Here is a 14,186-nt window from a genome sequence, read left to right as displayed (position 1 = left end):
CTAAATCATTACAGGTAAAGCAGTTGGCTCCACAAAGGAGATACATTCTATTGCTCCTTCAACTAACCTTTGTTTTCCTGTGATAAATGTTGATGGGTTGTAGCTTACACCATAGCTTGCCTGTTCTGCCCAGGACATTTGCAGCAGTGTGAGGATTTGGGACAATATGACACCATATTTCTGGAAGAAAACAGAAAGGGAATGTAGAAAGGTGAACAGAATTTAAAATTTAAGAATTACACAGAGGAAAAAATAGCAATCTGTTCAGCTGCTTGGCTGTTTTATTTGCAATAGCTAGAAGAGGTTTGGGACTTGATTCCTTTTCACTGGTTTGTTTGAGAGGGAGAAAGCCCCATCTTTTTCCCAGGAACGCAGAGCAGTCATTGTTTCGGTAAGCTGAGGAGCACCAGTCCCTGTTTACTTTGTAGTTATGGACCATGTAAGTATTACACAAGTCAATAGACACGTATGACGAGAGATTAGATTTGTATTCTTATTTAAGTATACGTTTGATCAGGAAATGCAAAGCCTGCTGGTTCAGTAATCCTAGAGTGGTACTGAAATACGGAAGCGGTACGGAACCCTTCTGAAGGGCTGATCCTCTTCCACTGTAAAAGCCAGCTGTGAAGCCATTATAGTCTCTGAAGACCTTAGAGTCAGTTTTCCAGTGGTTTCATCCAGTGTGGGGTTTTTTTGGTTTGTTTGTTTGTTTTGACTGGGGAGCCCACAGCTCTAAGGAAAACTGTGGTTTTGTAGCTCGGAATTTGGTATAACAGTTCTCAAGATAAGCACTGCAGTTGAGTTGAAAGCTGTTGCTTCTTCCATTTCACTCTCATTTTATGCTTCTGTCTTTCAGATGGTTCTAATGTGTGGAGTAATCTTCATCTCCAGTGCTTTGTATCTGCTTCTGTCAGAGCAGGAATGATACAGAATATAAACAGTTTGCAACCCGAGCTGATGCTGAGGGAGGCTGGAGGTTGGTGCAGCTCTCTCTTAGTACGAACAAGCGTAACTCCCAGGAGTGTAGCAAAAAAAAGCCACTTACAGTCAAGGCTGTATGGATGTGAAGGTGAGTAACGCTGACTCTTCTCAGTATATTTTCCTCACAGATTTATTTGTCAGTTGTGCTTGTGCTTATAAGACATGTAAGTTATGCTTGTGCAAACTTCTCTATAACGAGAATGCTGGTCTGAGAGTCTAAGACTAAAGAGCTAAATTCATTTACACAAGGGGGAACTGCAGTGGCTTTGAATTTAGCCCTATATAAGGATGTATACACTTATTCTTGGGTCTAGTAACGCCTTCTCTCCCCCTTCCCCTCCCTCCCCCCAAAAAAATGGTTCCCAGTTAATGCTGGCAAGAAGTATGTTTACGCAAGCCATGAATCCTGTTTTATGATACATCAAGAAGCACTTGAGATATCACTAGTTATACAAAGGAGGCACTCTAAGGTTTGGATTTTTTTTCTTTTTGATGCTCTGGAGTTGAACTTTTGAGGCTTTGAAGATGTCCTTGGCATGAAGAACTCATATATATACCTTGTAGGAGAGAATATTTTATCTTACTAGAGACTTGGCTGAGTTCAGCAGCCCATGCAGCAGCCTCCATGTAATATTTAGAGATGTGGAAAATAACAAAACACTTCTTGTGGAAAGTGTTTATCTTGCCAGCCCCTATATGGGAAGCAACCAGGAAACTTCATATAAGTCTGCACCAAAATTGCATGTTCAGACGAGGCAGTAATACTTCTTTGTGAAAGAACATAGGCATTAATATGTATTGTCCAGTGCTACCAACTGAAATGTGTAAGTGAAATTCCAGTGACTTCTTAAAGGCACTGACTTAAACCAATTGAACAGACACAGCTTTTGTCTCTCAGTGCTGGTTACCATGGCTGTTATCCCATGGTTTGCTTTAGGAAAGCACAGTTCTCTTTGTCCTTTGGCTTTTTGGCTGGCGCTGGGTTCTGGGCTGAGCCTGTGGTCTGGATCACTCACGTGGAGTCTGACACGGCCCCGCAGAGTGGAAGTGCAAGGCAGAAGGATGATGACAGTTGTGGAAAGCAGACGCTTGTTTTCTCATCTGCCATCAGTGCTGCCCCTTGTGTAGCTCTGTACAGGCCACATACTTGTGTTCCTCTTTTTTTTTTTGCCTTCTTTTCATATGCTTGTGATGTACACGACCACTGGAGGGGATTGTGTCTCAGACAGTGGTTCAGTTGGCATTTCATTGTATTGGTATCTGGAGTGGTTATCCAAAGGTACTTTTGAAGCCTCTTTCGACTTGTTTTTTTTTTCCAGAGCGCAGAAGCTGAGCCCCATGAATAGTGCAGCTGATATCAGGAAGAAACTGGAGTTGTAGAAGACATAGTGGAAATCACTAGTTATGTCCACCAGGAGACCTGAAATAGAAGCCATAGCTTAGTAGAAAAGAAGATGCATACTAAAGGCAACTGGGTGACGTTTACATAAATGTTAAACCTAAATCAGTCAGCAAACTGCCATATACAAAAGATAAGCATTCACAGATGAGATGAGTTGAGTTCTCTTCCCTAGTTTCTAGGGGTTGTTTGGGGGTTTTTTGTAGTCACCACCCAGGTGGTGTTTCTGTTTCTATATGAAATATTCCTCAATACACAGAAAAATCATGAAAGAAAGGAACTTGTAACTTTTCCCCAACCTGATGATTAATTTTGTTTGCTCAGCAGAGGACCCCTATGCAACTGTCACTCACTGAATTTTGTAATGAGTGACCCTGTTAGATCCCAGGTCAGAAAGCAGAACAAATAAATAGAGAAATCTCTCAAAAAATGACATGTTAAGCTCTCTAAACTGAAAACTTATCTCTAATAGTGTGTAATCAGGGAGAGGAAAATTCACAGCACAGCAAGCGTTATGAGTGCCCTTAGTGTCAAACATTTAGGAATGTGACATATCAAAACAGTGATTTAACACTAATGTTAGAGATGGAAAGGCGATACTCGGGTCAAATATATGGTGCCTTCTCTATAGGCTGCTTATTTATATGGAAATGCTGGAATAATGTTTGTTTGCTTGCATTCTTCAGTAAAGATTGGTGATGTTTCTTTTCATAGTGCTCTTTTCTTTAGCAGATTTTAGGACTATAAATAGAAATGGAGCTGCTTTTACTGCAGTTTGTTTTCACACCTGCCACTCCTATCAGGGATGTCCAAGAAAAGACCCTTTTTTGCACTTTGAGAAAAGTGACTGACACACTAATTCCAGGGAATACAATGAAATATGGTGCATGTTATCATCCTATTCTTAGGCCAGACATTACTTTCCTGATGAATGGCACACAATTCATTGTCTGGAGAACTAAAGCTCGAATTAAGGATTCATGCTCAGGTTCACATTTCTTGCTTTTTAGTCTTTTGAATTTGCTGCTGTACTGCAGGAGCAGGTGCGTCTTAGACAGGCCACTTAGTGGCATTTGGAGTAAACTGTGAAATCTGTGAATAATTTATTGGATTTGGGGTCATAACTAGCTCCTTTCTTGTCTCCAGAGAAAAGTGAATACACTCTAGAACTTGGAAAGAAGACTGAACAGAGGCTTTTACTGTAAGGCTCTTGAATAATGTAGAGTTGGTAATAATTCTGATCACAATTAATTTGTTTAATGGGATGTTCGCAATTCCTTGAGACTTCGTAGACAGAACAATGCAAACTAGCAAAGCAATGAAATAGTTCATAGTTAGCAAGATCCCAGCACAGTAATTCCTCTCAGTGCCTTGCCACTCACTAAAAAGAAGCTCTCATCACTCCCATGCCTATCAAAGCCGCCTGCCAAGTGGGTAGCTTTCTCATTGGTGGCTGTTGCTGCAGTGATGCTTGGGCAGCAGCAGCAATGACCCTCCTTCAGCTGTGAGAAGGGACTGATCATTCCTTTGCAACTCTCCCTTTTATATTGCTCACTTTGCATAACTCACCTGCCTGCATGGGTTTGGAAACTCCCTCATTTCTCCTCTTTATGGTCCCAAATATTCGTCACCAGTATCTAAACAACCAATTTTTCCCTACCAGCTTTAATAGCTTTTCTCACCTGTGAGAGGGGGTCCGATGAGGAGCGTGATACTCTCCAGAACGGTGAAGAGACCTAAAGCACTTGAGAACCTGTCCATCTCCACCACATCCATCAGCACCTGGAAGGTGAGCGCCCCAATGCCACTCATGGCTATACTGAGGATGACACAGTAAATGATGAGCACGCTGAACTCGGCTGAAATGACACAAATGAAATTGCTCAGCCCGCAGAGGAGCACAGCCAGGCTGAACAGGTAGATGCGTCTCCCTGTGAAGACTCTGTGTCCTGAAAGCAGCCCTGTGAAAGGGCGTATGAAGATGTTGATGAGCCCGATAACGGAGATGAGGAGGGCTGCCCTGCGTTCCTCCACCCCATTCTGGATGGCATAAGGCACAAGGTAGACATGGGGTAATGCAAACCCCATCATCATCCAGGTTACTCCAATAGTGTAAATCTGGTAACCTTTGTTTCGACAGAAGATGTCAAAAGCCAGGTACTTCTGCAGCATCTGGAAGCATGCAGTCCTTCTGGTTTGCTGCTGGAGCTCAGGGTGAGGAGATGTTCCATTGGACAGTTGTGCCCCTTCTGCTCTTCTTCCTGGCTCTTCTGCAGGCTTGGGTGACTCTAGTGGTGACTCTGCTGCGAGGTGAACTGGTCTCATGATGGCTCCACAAACACAACAGTTCAACAGTATTCCTCCAAAGATAAGAAAAGTGTTTCTCCAGCCCATCTCATCCAGCAAGTATTGAGAAAGGAGCGGCCACAGCGTGAAACCGAGAGAGACGCCAGTGGACGCCATGGCATTGGCCAGCGTTCGCCACCGTACGAAGTAGTAGCCCAGCATAGTCACTCCTGCCTGGAAGCTGAAGCATGATCCCAGACCTAAAGGTAGGAATGAAAGAGAATATGTCAGTGCATGATCCCTCTGCCTTGTCTTAAAGGGTGAAAAGAGCCCAAATCCAGAGTGTACCCACAGATGACTTCATCTACTACTGAAGTATTTCCTTGCCTGCCAGGCTGCACAACCCCCAGTGATTAATACTCAGAAACTTCACACAAGGGATAAAGAAGGATGTTGTGTGTAAATTAAACTCCTTGTGTTCTCGGGTGTACTAAATACACTGATCTAAGCTGACATTTGTCTGGCGCACACTACCATTCCTAAAATTGTTATGGAATTGTTCATTAAAAGCTTGGTTTTTATACCACATGCAACAAGCGGTGCTGCTTTCCTGACACTCCCATCAGGGCTCAGAGAATTATTTGTTTTTCTCTCTATGCAGTGGACACAGCTTGGCTTACAAGATCCAACAGGACTGGTCCCAAAGTAACCTGGCTGAAGAAATTAATTTCTCTGTGTTAGAAAAAAGCAAGGGTTGAACGTCAGTCGCATAGGAGAAATATTTGGAAAGGAAAAGTTCCAATCTGTTACTTCTGTTCAAAACCAACATATTCTTTTGTTAGAAAAAGATATCACCACATTTCCCCAGACTGGGAGTGGTGAAATACAAGCCCAGGGAACTTGGGAAGGACATTGTCCCAAAACATTATGTTCAAAGATTGGAAAAATCCTCCCTTCTTCAAAGACAAAAGGCTGAGAAGCTACTAAAAAGAACAGACATCTTTGCTGTCCATTTCGCCCTCTGGAGACCTGTAGCTTTTTCCCCAGAGAGAAGCACTTTCCAGTGAGGTTGGCTGGATGAGGTGTGTGTTAAAGGGGTGTGGAGGGCAGGACTAGCTGCTATACAGTTCCTGCTGCGCTGCGGGGCTTTGGATTTATCCTGTTTCACAGATGAATGGAAAAGCGTGAGCACTTAGGCTGGACTCTCACCATTTCCCATCTCTCAAGTCAAGCACTGCAGTTGGGTTTTCCTGTCATTCTTTGGTACTTACCGGTGATGAGGCCGGCTGTTAAGTAAAGCTGGCTGATGGACTGGCAGAAGGAGCTGGACACCATGCCCACTCCGCTGAGCAGGCCTCCCAGCATCACAGCAAACCTGCAGCCAAACCGCTTCACCAAGATGCTGCAGAGGGGCCCTGGAAGCAAAGGAGCAAAAAGGATGCAGTTAGGGAGAAAGGAAATATGTTGTACTTGCTGGACTACTGCAATTATCAAATGATTTAGTCTAGAAACCCTGAGAATTGTCCCAGCAGCATAATGTAATTGGGGAGACAGGAATAGAAAATACATCCCCTGATCCTCCCAAGCGTGTGGTTAGTTGTTAGCTGAAGGGAAAGCTCCTGTGATCTGCTTGGTTTTTGGTCATTAGGTAGGATTTCTAAGCTTTCTTGTGATGGATTTTAGTTAAAACTCTTGGAAATGAAATGGAAGAGGGACCTTCAACTGTAATTCTCTTCTCAAATGATAGAAATTCTGGGAAAAATTTGAAAAAGCAGAGGACTTGTATTTCTATGCCTCTGAGTAAGAGATGCTGAGCAGGGTGATATTTCTGGTTGCATATTTCCACTCTCATTTCACTGTGTTTTTCAAATAATCTGCCACAAGATCTAAGCGGCCCTTGCTGTCCTGCTACCTGGGATTTACCTGGGTGAAAAATCCTTGCAAGAGAAGACAGGTTGGCTCTGAAATAGATCAAGAATGGGAGAAAAATAGGTGTCATTGAGGAGGATTATTTGAAAACATCTGGAGAGGTATATTCACGTCTGCTTGGGAATCAATCTAAGCTTCAGGCAGTAGCATCCAAGCTGCAGCTTGTGGAGTCTTGCAGCTGTCCTGCAAGTCATGTTTCCCAGGAAAACAATAAGATGTTATTGTCAGTACAGCTCTTTGCACATGCCCGTCCTGGCATACCTGCCCCAGGGGTGCGTAGGTTTAACTGTGTCCACTTCCAAGAGGACACAAGCCGAGGAGCAGACCGTGCACATCCCGGTTCCCACTCCCACACCTCCGGCACAAACAGCACAGAGACAGGAGCAAGACCAGGGCGCTTCCGATGGGCAGAAACCTGGGTTTTATTGTGTACAGACATTGCTGGCAGGCTTTACTAGGAAAGAGCTATGTTATTTCTTCAGAAAAAACAATGAACAAATAGGCACAGAGTGTGTGTTTAAGGTCAGTCAATTCTTTAATATTCATAGAGTTTTGGTGAATTCCAGGAGATTATGGTAAATTACCAGTTTGTTAATATCATTTAACATCCTTCATTTTGGGGTAGGAAAAAATTAGTTCAGCCCTGCAGACTATCAGTGGGAAACACGCTTTTCTCTGCATGCTCTGGCAGGAGACGATCTGAAGTTTCTTTTCGTGTTCCTTTGAGGATCCTCAAGGTTTTCCAGGTTTTATTATTCTTTCCCTCTTCTGAACACTTAAGTTTATATAAGGAAATGCAAAATGACTGTAAGCTTCAGAATTAGGAATCAATCAGCATAGGGGAAAATAACCTGTGGCATATTTGTGACCTAAATCAATGTCTGGTCTGAAATAAAATCCACATAGTCAAGTGAACAGTGGAACATTATTAAAATTAGGACTGCAGCTGTCTGTATTTTGATCTGCTTAGGAGATTTTCACCTCAGACTTCAACTGGCCTTTGAAAAAGTGTTCAGCAAACTGATGACTGTGTTTTTCCTCCTGCTGAAGACATTAAGGATGGTACTGCTGTTTAACCAACCCAAGTAGCCAGAAGTCATAGATCGAACACTCCAAAATAATGAGGTTGGCTCTAAAAATCTTCAGGGTTTTACGTTGTTTGTTCCTGTTAACTTGCTTTCTAGGTTTCAAACGTTATTTCTCGCATGCCTGGGGCTTTTGTGCTTTCCTTCGCAAAAATAGTTCCCCAAAAAGTGCTGCATTTGTATGAGTGCAATCCAGAGAGTTACATATGCATGAATACCTAGGAGCAGGAACCTGTAAGAGCCTGAACTCTTGGATTTCCCCTTTTGGCAACGACCGTAGGATCCTGAGGTCTCGCAAATGATTCTTATAACAAAATAATCATTAATCGCTTTTACCTAGGGATATACCATGGGTAATGAGAGATGTTTGGCTTAGTAAGTTATGAGCTATTGTTTGCACTGTGCCCTTCCCTGTTTCCTGCCACAGCTCTGCTGAGCTGAGGTTAGATCTCCTGCATGGGTCCTTCTCACTGCACTGACCACGCTGAGGATGGGCTGCTTTTTCCGTTCCCCTTCCAGTTTAAAAATTTTTACAACAATTATTTTTTTCCCTTTCAGTTCCTCTGGATTAAAAAGAATAAAGGAGAAGAAAAGAGAGAAGCACCTTTAAGAGTCACTGGTGACATAGCAGAATGCATTTTTGGAAAAGGCTTAAGAGCCAAGATGATGGATGTAAATGGAGAACCTGAATCAAACAGAGCATGGCCCACCACAAAGGAGGTCAGAAGTTGCAGCAAAAGCCATATGTGCCTGGCCTGAGAGGGAGTCTTTTAGCTCTGTTTTTTTGTTGGTTTTGCTTCCTGGCTTACAGTTGTGTTATGGGGACAGGAGCAAACACTCCTCTGCTCTAACAGCCCACAATAGGAGACATAACTGGCAGGCAAAGTAATGACTCTCTTGTAATTCACTGGCTATGCCCTGACAAATTCTGTTAGTGAATATAATTAACATGAGGCTATTCTTTCCTTGTCTAATTTATAACTTTTGGATCTATTTATTGGCTGTCTTTATGTCACCTTTTACTGTGGCTCCAGCCTCCTACAAAACAATTACTTCATTAAAGAAAATAATTGATATTTTCTTGCGGATACTGCCAGACTTGTCCTTCCTAAACATGTTGGGACCGAGCTGCTTCTGAGACCATTTCCCAGAGCCAGTAGGTCCCATTTGGCTCCTTCCCACTAACTGCAGCAGGACCACAGGGGATGGAAGGCAACACAGGGAACGCCCAGCAGTTTCCAAATTCCAAGCCCGAAGGACACTTCTCTACTTCTGCTGACCTCCAGTGATAATTCCTCCCCTTGCTGCTTCCCCTGAGGTCTCTTTCCACCTGCATCTTGCCATTCTGGACCCAACTGCTTTTGCCAAGGTGCACACTCTCCCTCCCGTGTCAGGTGGCTGTCAGCCAAGTCCTGCTCAGGAGAGACTGAACCTGCCACGGCCCTCACATCAGCATGACTCAGGGCTCTTCTCTTTTTTTCTTCATACTATAGTATCACCTTTCACCAGCATTGGAAGGGGGCAAGTATGAATTCAGGGAGCAGCTCAGATACTTGGGCGTCCCTGGATACTTTGCTGCTTTTGCCTGGTGAGGTTTGGGTAGTCTGTTTATCAAATAGGCATGGGGATGCACGTGGAGGGGTCAGCAGCAGCACAGGCCACATTGGAATGGTTTCCCACATGGGAATTTGTTTTTCTCTTCTATGCAGAAATATCCATCTGGGTGGGGGATCTGGGGAGTCTGTCCTGTGCAGCCTCCACATTTTCTTTGGGGAAAAAAACAGTGATTCACTCTGCTATCTGCCAAGCGCATCCCTCCTTCCATCCCCCTTTACCTGGAGGGTGCCGCCTGACCCACATTCTGCGTTAATCCAGCTATGCTTACGTCCACCCTGATGCCTGCTTGGGTGTGCGCTCTGTGCCACCGCCCAAAGAGTCGCTTTTAACACTCTGCCTCAGCTGGCAGCCTGGAGGAGCTTGGCTTTTGGCATCCTTTCATCCATGAGGAACACAGTTATCATGTGGCACGTGGAGGGAGATGTGCTCTTGTGGACAGAAGATACATCAAGAAAGAACCCAAGCTCCAGCGCTACCTGCCAGCTTATTCAAAGAGCTACTATGGGAAATAATTAAGTTCTTGCTGGTCTGGAGAAGCTGTGCTGAGAAAGAGATTCACTTTCTTTGAACAGAAGTCTTGTTTGTCTCTTAGAGTGGCAAAAGGGAGCTTGGTGTGGACACTTAGCTTTGGACTGTGTGGTCAAAGTGGCTGCAAGATGCTGTGCACTGGTGACCAGCCACTCTGCTTGGACCTCCCCATCCCTTCCACCATCTGCCTTAATAAAATATTAAAAGTGCCCTCATTATGGCCCCTCATCAGCAACACAATTGCAAGAGGTGGTGGAGGGCATTCCCTGCAGCCTCTACTTACCGCCTCCATGCAGCACGGCCACCATGATGGATGGGAACCACGACGTCTCACTATTGCTGGCCTGGAAGTCATGCTGGAGGTCCGTGAAGAAGACACCGATGCAGGAGGGGAAGCCCAGCGTCAGGCCCTGCAGCAACACTGCAGCGAGCAGGACCATCCATGCCCATCCCCGGTCCTGGGGCTTGGCAGCTTCGCGTGCTACAGCTCCTCCCTGGGACATGATGGCTTCTCTCTCCTCCTAAGCTACCTGCCGAGGAAGGGAGTGCAGCTACCATGTGACCCTCAGCCCAGCAGACGGACCTACAGAGACAGGCTGGTGGTATTCCCGAGGTTCCAAGGCACCAGTGCGTCCCACACCTTTCGCAGCTGACACTCTAGAACTCTTGCTTTGCATTTCTCCTAGCACCTCCCTTCCTTCTCGCTACAGGATCCTGGCAACAGATTTCTTGAGAAACAACTGCCTTCCCCTTTTATATTTCACAAGGCTGTGACCACAGCCAGGTACAGAACAGGACCACACCTCCTCTGAGGTATGAATTGGCCTTACTTAGTTCCCGCCCTTATTTTCCCTTTCACCTGCTTTCATCATATGGAGTCCCCTTGCTGGCAATTGCTAAGGTCACTCAGTCCTCGTGCTGAGAAGAGAAGGAAAAACTCTGCAAATGCCAAGAAAAATAAAAACATACAAAGCTCGTGTGTCGCAGCAGAGCTCAGTGTGAACCTTTCAGGAAAAGTGCACCTATCTACAAAGTGCTAGAGGTGAGATAACATTTTTAAAGCTGTTAATTAATGAGGATCCGGTGATCACAGATAGGCTTTTGTTTTACCTCTTTTTAGATCTAGAGCTTCTTCTGAGAGATCCCAGTTTTGATTTCTTTGAGACTAGCAGCACAAAACATATAGCAATAGCATTCTCCATCCTCTCCACATGAATAAACACGCATAGAAAAATCTTTGGCAGCTGGATGAGCTCAAAGAAAGTGCCCATAAGGTCACTGCACAGTGCAATATTTATTTAGCACTCAAAGGGTGATTTTCCCCTAAAGCAACAGCTACATTTGAGTTTTGCATGTAGCTTTAAAAGTTAATAATAGCTTGATGTTGCTCATTATTTCAAACATGAAATACGGTGGCAGAAAGTTAGTTTCATACCTCAGGCTGAGACCAGAATTGGCCAAACGAAGGGCGGGCGCGTGGCTGCGTGCACGGCGTGGGCGACTCATCCCCTGTGTGCGCAGCCCCGTCAGCTCATGGCCCACGGTTAGATACTTCTGCTTCAGTAGCGACTAAAAGCTTTCATGAAGTCTTTTGCAATATTAACCTAGGCATCACTTCTGTAAACAGGGCTCTTATGCCGGCTGGCTCGCGGCCAGAGAAAAAAAAAAAGGGCTGGGAATGGAGGGGGCCCCGTGGGAAGGGGCTCTGAGATGCAAATCACGGTGGTGGTGCTCAGCACACTTTAATCCTTTGTCCACTTTAGCTGGGCGCAGATAATGCAACTAATTCAAGTGCTTGTCTCTCTGGTGTGAATTAGCTGGATGACAGCCTAAAACCTCTCCCCGGCAACAGCAAACCTGAAAAAAAAAGAGGCAGAAGCACAGCTCCTCTCTGTTCCCAGCTGCCCTGTCCAACTCTTGAGTTTGTCCAGCAGAAGACTGCTGGCTCCCCTCGCTTCTCCCTGTGCGCCTGGTCGCTGGGGAGGACTCTCTGTGGGGCTTTCATCCACCTTCTGCCCCTGGCTGCAGGACACCCTTTCCTCTGGGCAGCCTGACCTGCACAGTCACTGCGAGGACCCTGGAGATGTGCTGCCAAGTGCCACATGGCCTCCTCGCTGCCTTCTGCCTGCACAAAGGTAAAAGAACAAGTTTGTTCCAGCACTGGCTGAGCCGGCTGTGCCACAGCGAACAACAGTGGTGCCGCAAAACCTTGGTTTAACCCTTCCCAGGGTACCTAGATAGGATGGACAGTGCAAACGTGGAGGGCTAGTGCATGCTTTCGTGCTCCTATGGGCTTGATGTTCTCAGGCAACCTGCTCCTGGTGTCACGCCGTGAACATGAGAGACCAGGGACATCTGTGAAATGACACACACGGGATTGCCCCGTGCTAAACTTGTTGGGAATAGGATTGAGGTTCACAGCCATAGCCACACCTGGGTGGCTACAGCAAACAGCACGCTTCTGTTGGGAGTGGATGAACTGGTGCAAAGGTCCTTCCCTCTACCAGCCCTGGGGATGGATGGGTGCCCTGGAGAGGACAAGAGGGAGTGCGCTGCCAGTTTCAGCCCTCTTTTCTGGCCACTCTCTGCCAGTCATTCTATTCTCTGATGGGCTAATTTTCTCTTGTTCAAGTCTGAATGTTTCTTCTTCTTTCAGTGACCCCCCACGACACCAGTATCCAAGCCTTCTTGGATTCCCCTGGCTGTGGTGGAGCAGCCCCGGTAGTTGTTGTTTATGGCAGCAGACCAGGAGTGCTCCCACAGTGATTCTTCTGCCTTCTTCCATGCCTCAGTTTCCCTCAGCTCTGCTGGGTGACAAGCAGCCGCTGGGATGAGGGTTGCTGGCTGTTCCCTGCAAGGGCAGGCAGCCCTTTATGCTGAGAAACACAAGGACATTCACGTAGCTCACCTCCTAGGAAGACGTTTGTATTTAGCCTGCAAATGATGATGGTATCTATATATCGTGCACAGTAAGAGCTTGCAGCTGGTGGGTACCTCCGTGGCGAGAAGAGCGGCCCAGTTCTCCCCTGCAGCTGCTCAGGAGGGAGACCCAGCAGCAGGGTCCAGGGGGGAAGGCAGGAGTGTGGGCTGGGGGTGGGGGACAGAACCGCTGCCCCCAGCGATGGGGCTGGGCAGGGCGTTCAGAGACCAGAAGATATCTGCAACCTGGGAGCAGGGATGGAAATGGAGAAGACAGTTTCTTGTTCATGGTACGTTAAGTGTCTGCACCCTGCTGTGTGCTGCAGCAGCATCCTCCTGCCGCCCCAGCTCAGTGTGTGTGCTGGACGTGTCATTTATGAAAGTGTAAAACAGCATGCACAGAAGCGAGATGTTTACTGTAAACCAAGCAGGGTGGTACACTGGTTCTTTTTGGGACACTCAGTATCCGTTGGGGGTGGGAAAGCCAAGCACTTCTCTTGGTAAATACCTTTCTAAGTGACTTTTTAAGTACCTTTTCATCCTGAGATCTTGGTTTACTTTGCTGTCCTCTCCCAGCTTATATTATATCCCAGCTGATTTTTCCAAGGTCACCCAGTACGTTGACAGCAGAGAATCCAGACTTAGCTCCAGTTAAAGCCTTGGCCCAAGTGGTGCAGCCTGGCTACGGGCTTCTGTCTGCGGGATGTCACTTGTCAGCAGTCACTTGCAGCCCTTAAGAGACAGGCGGATGCCTGGGGCTCAGGAGCCTCAGCAGCAGTTTTGGGGCGGACCGTGTGCCTGGAAACCAAAGTGCAAATGCCTCAGAGCTTGCAAATCGCTTTTGAGAAAGGCTAGTCGAATTTGTTCCAGAGATCCAGCTTAGCAAATCGTCTGACACTGAATCTCTCAGAGGAAGTGGGGACATGTGTGTGTTTGTTTCTGTGTTTTTTAAAAGCAAGAGAAACTAAGTGACATTTCAGCTGTGGGACTGCAGAGCAGTTTGGGGCAGGGAGTTATTCCAGCCCCAGGTTCGGTCCCACTGTCCGCAGCCCACTCCGGCAGGCTCCTCCCAAGGGCTGTGGGAGCACCTGAAGGAAACTCCCGCTCTGATCCTTCCCTTGAAGAAACCGAACTCTCCAAGCACCTGGAAACAGATTCCTGGCCTGAGACTGAGGCAGGGACAGGATCTGAACAGCCCTGGCAAAACCCTGCGGACCAGCTCTGCCAGTGCTGAGAAAACAGGATTGTGCCAGGGATGGGGGAAGTGCTGGTTTATCATGAGTTTCCCAAGCAGTTCCCATAGCATCGCTCCCACATCCTCCCCCTGCAAAGGGCATCGGGGTCCTGCCTGCACTAATAGGTCTTAATTAGCCTGACCAGCCTCATCTGGGCCTCTTCCCACACCCCCTCCACCCTATTTGTTCCCCAGCTGCATTTAAGCC

General features: G+C 46.4%; 1 protein-coding gene across 1 annotated transcript; it reads right to left on the bottom strand.

The window, feature by feature from the left end:
• Nucleotides 1-279: 279 nt before the first annotated feature.
• On the bottom strand, nt 280-10,575 carry SLC16A5 (solute carrier family 16 member 5). Its single transcript, XM_063352530.1, has 4 exons — nt 10,109-10,575; nt 5,938-6,081; nt 4,063-4,926; nt 280-2,401 (listed from the first exon to the last, which is right to left on the bottom strand). The coding sequence occupies exons 1-4, from the start codon at nt 10,326-10,328 to the stop codon at nt 2,160-2,162; spliced, it is 1,470 nt and encodes a 489-aa protein (XP_063208600.1). The 5' UTR covers nt 10,329-10,575; the 3' UTR covers nt 280-2,159.
• Nucleotides 10,576-14,186: the final 3,611 nt, after the last annotated feature.

Source organism: Chroicocephalus ridibundus, chromosome 14 (genome assembly GCF_963924245.1).
Source record: "Chroicocephalus ridibundus chromosome 14, bChrRid1.1, whole genome shotgun sequence".
NCBI lineage: Eukaryota > Metazoa > Chordata > Aves > Charadriiformes > Laridae > Chroicocephalus > Chroicocephalus ridibundus.
Note: the sequence above shows the minus strand (reverse complement) of the source record. Positions and strands in the feature narration are given on the sequence as shown.

Bases quoted from the DNA above. Each gene is read 5' to 3' on its own strand.
- SLC16A5 (XM_063352530.1), bottom strand. From the start codon at position 10,328: ATGTCCCAGGGAGGAGCTGTAGCACGCGAAGCTGCCAAGCCCCAGGAC. The intron at 4,927-5,937 runs GTAAGTACCAAA...TCCTACCTTTAG, and splicing joins AACAGCCGGCCTCATCACCG to GTCTGGGATCATGCTTCAGC. The intron at 2,402-4,062 runs GTGAGAAAAGCT...CTTCTATTTCAG, and splicing joins CATCGGACCCCCTCTCACAG to GTCTCCTGGTGGACATAACT.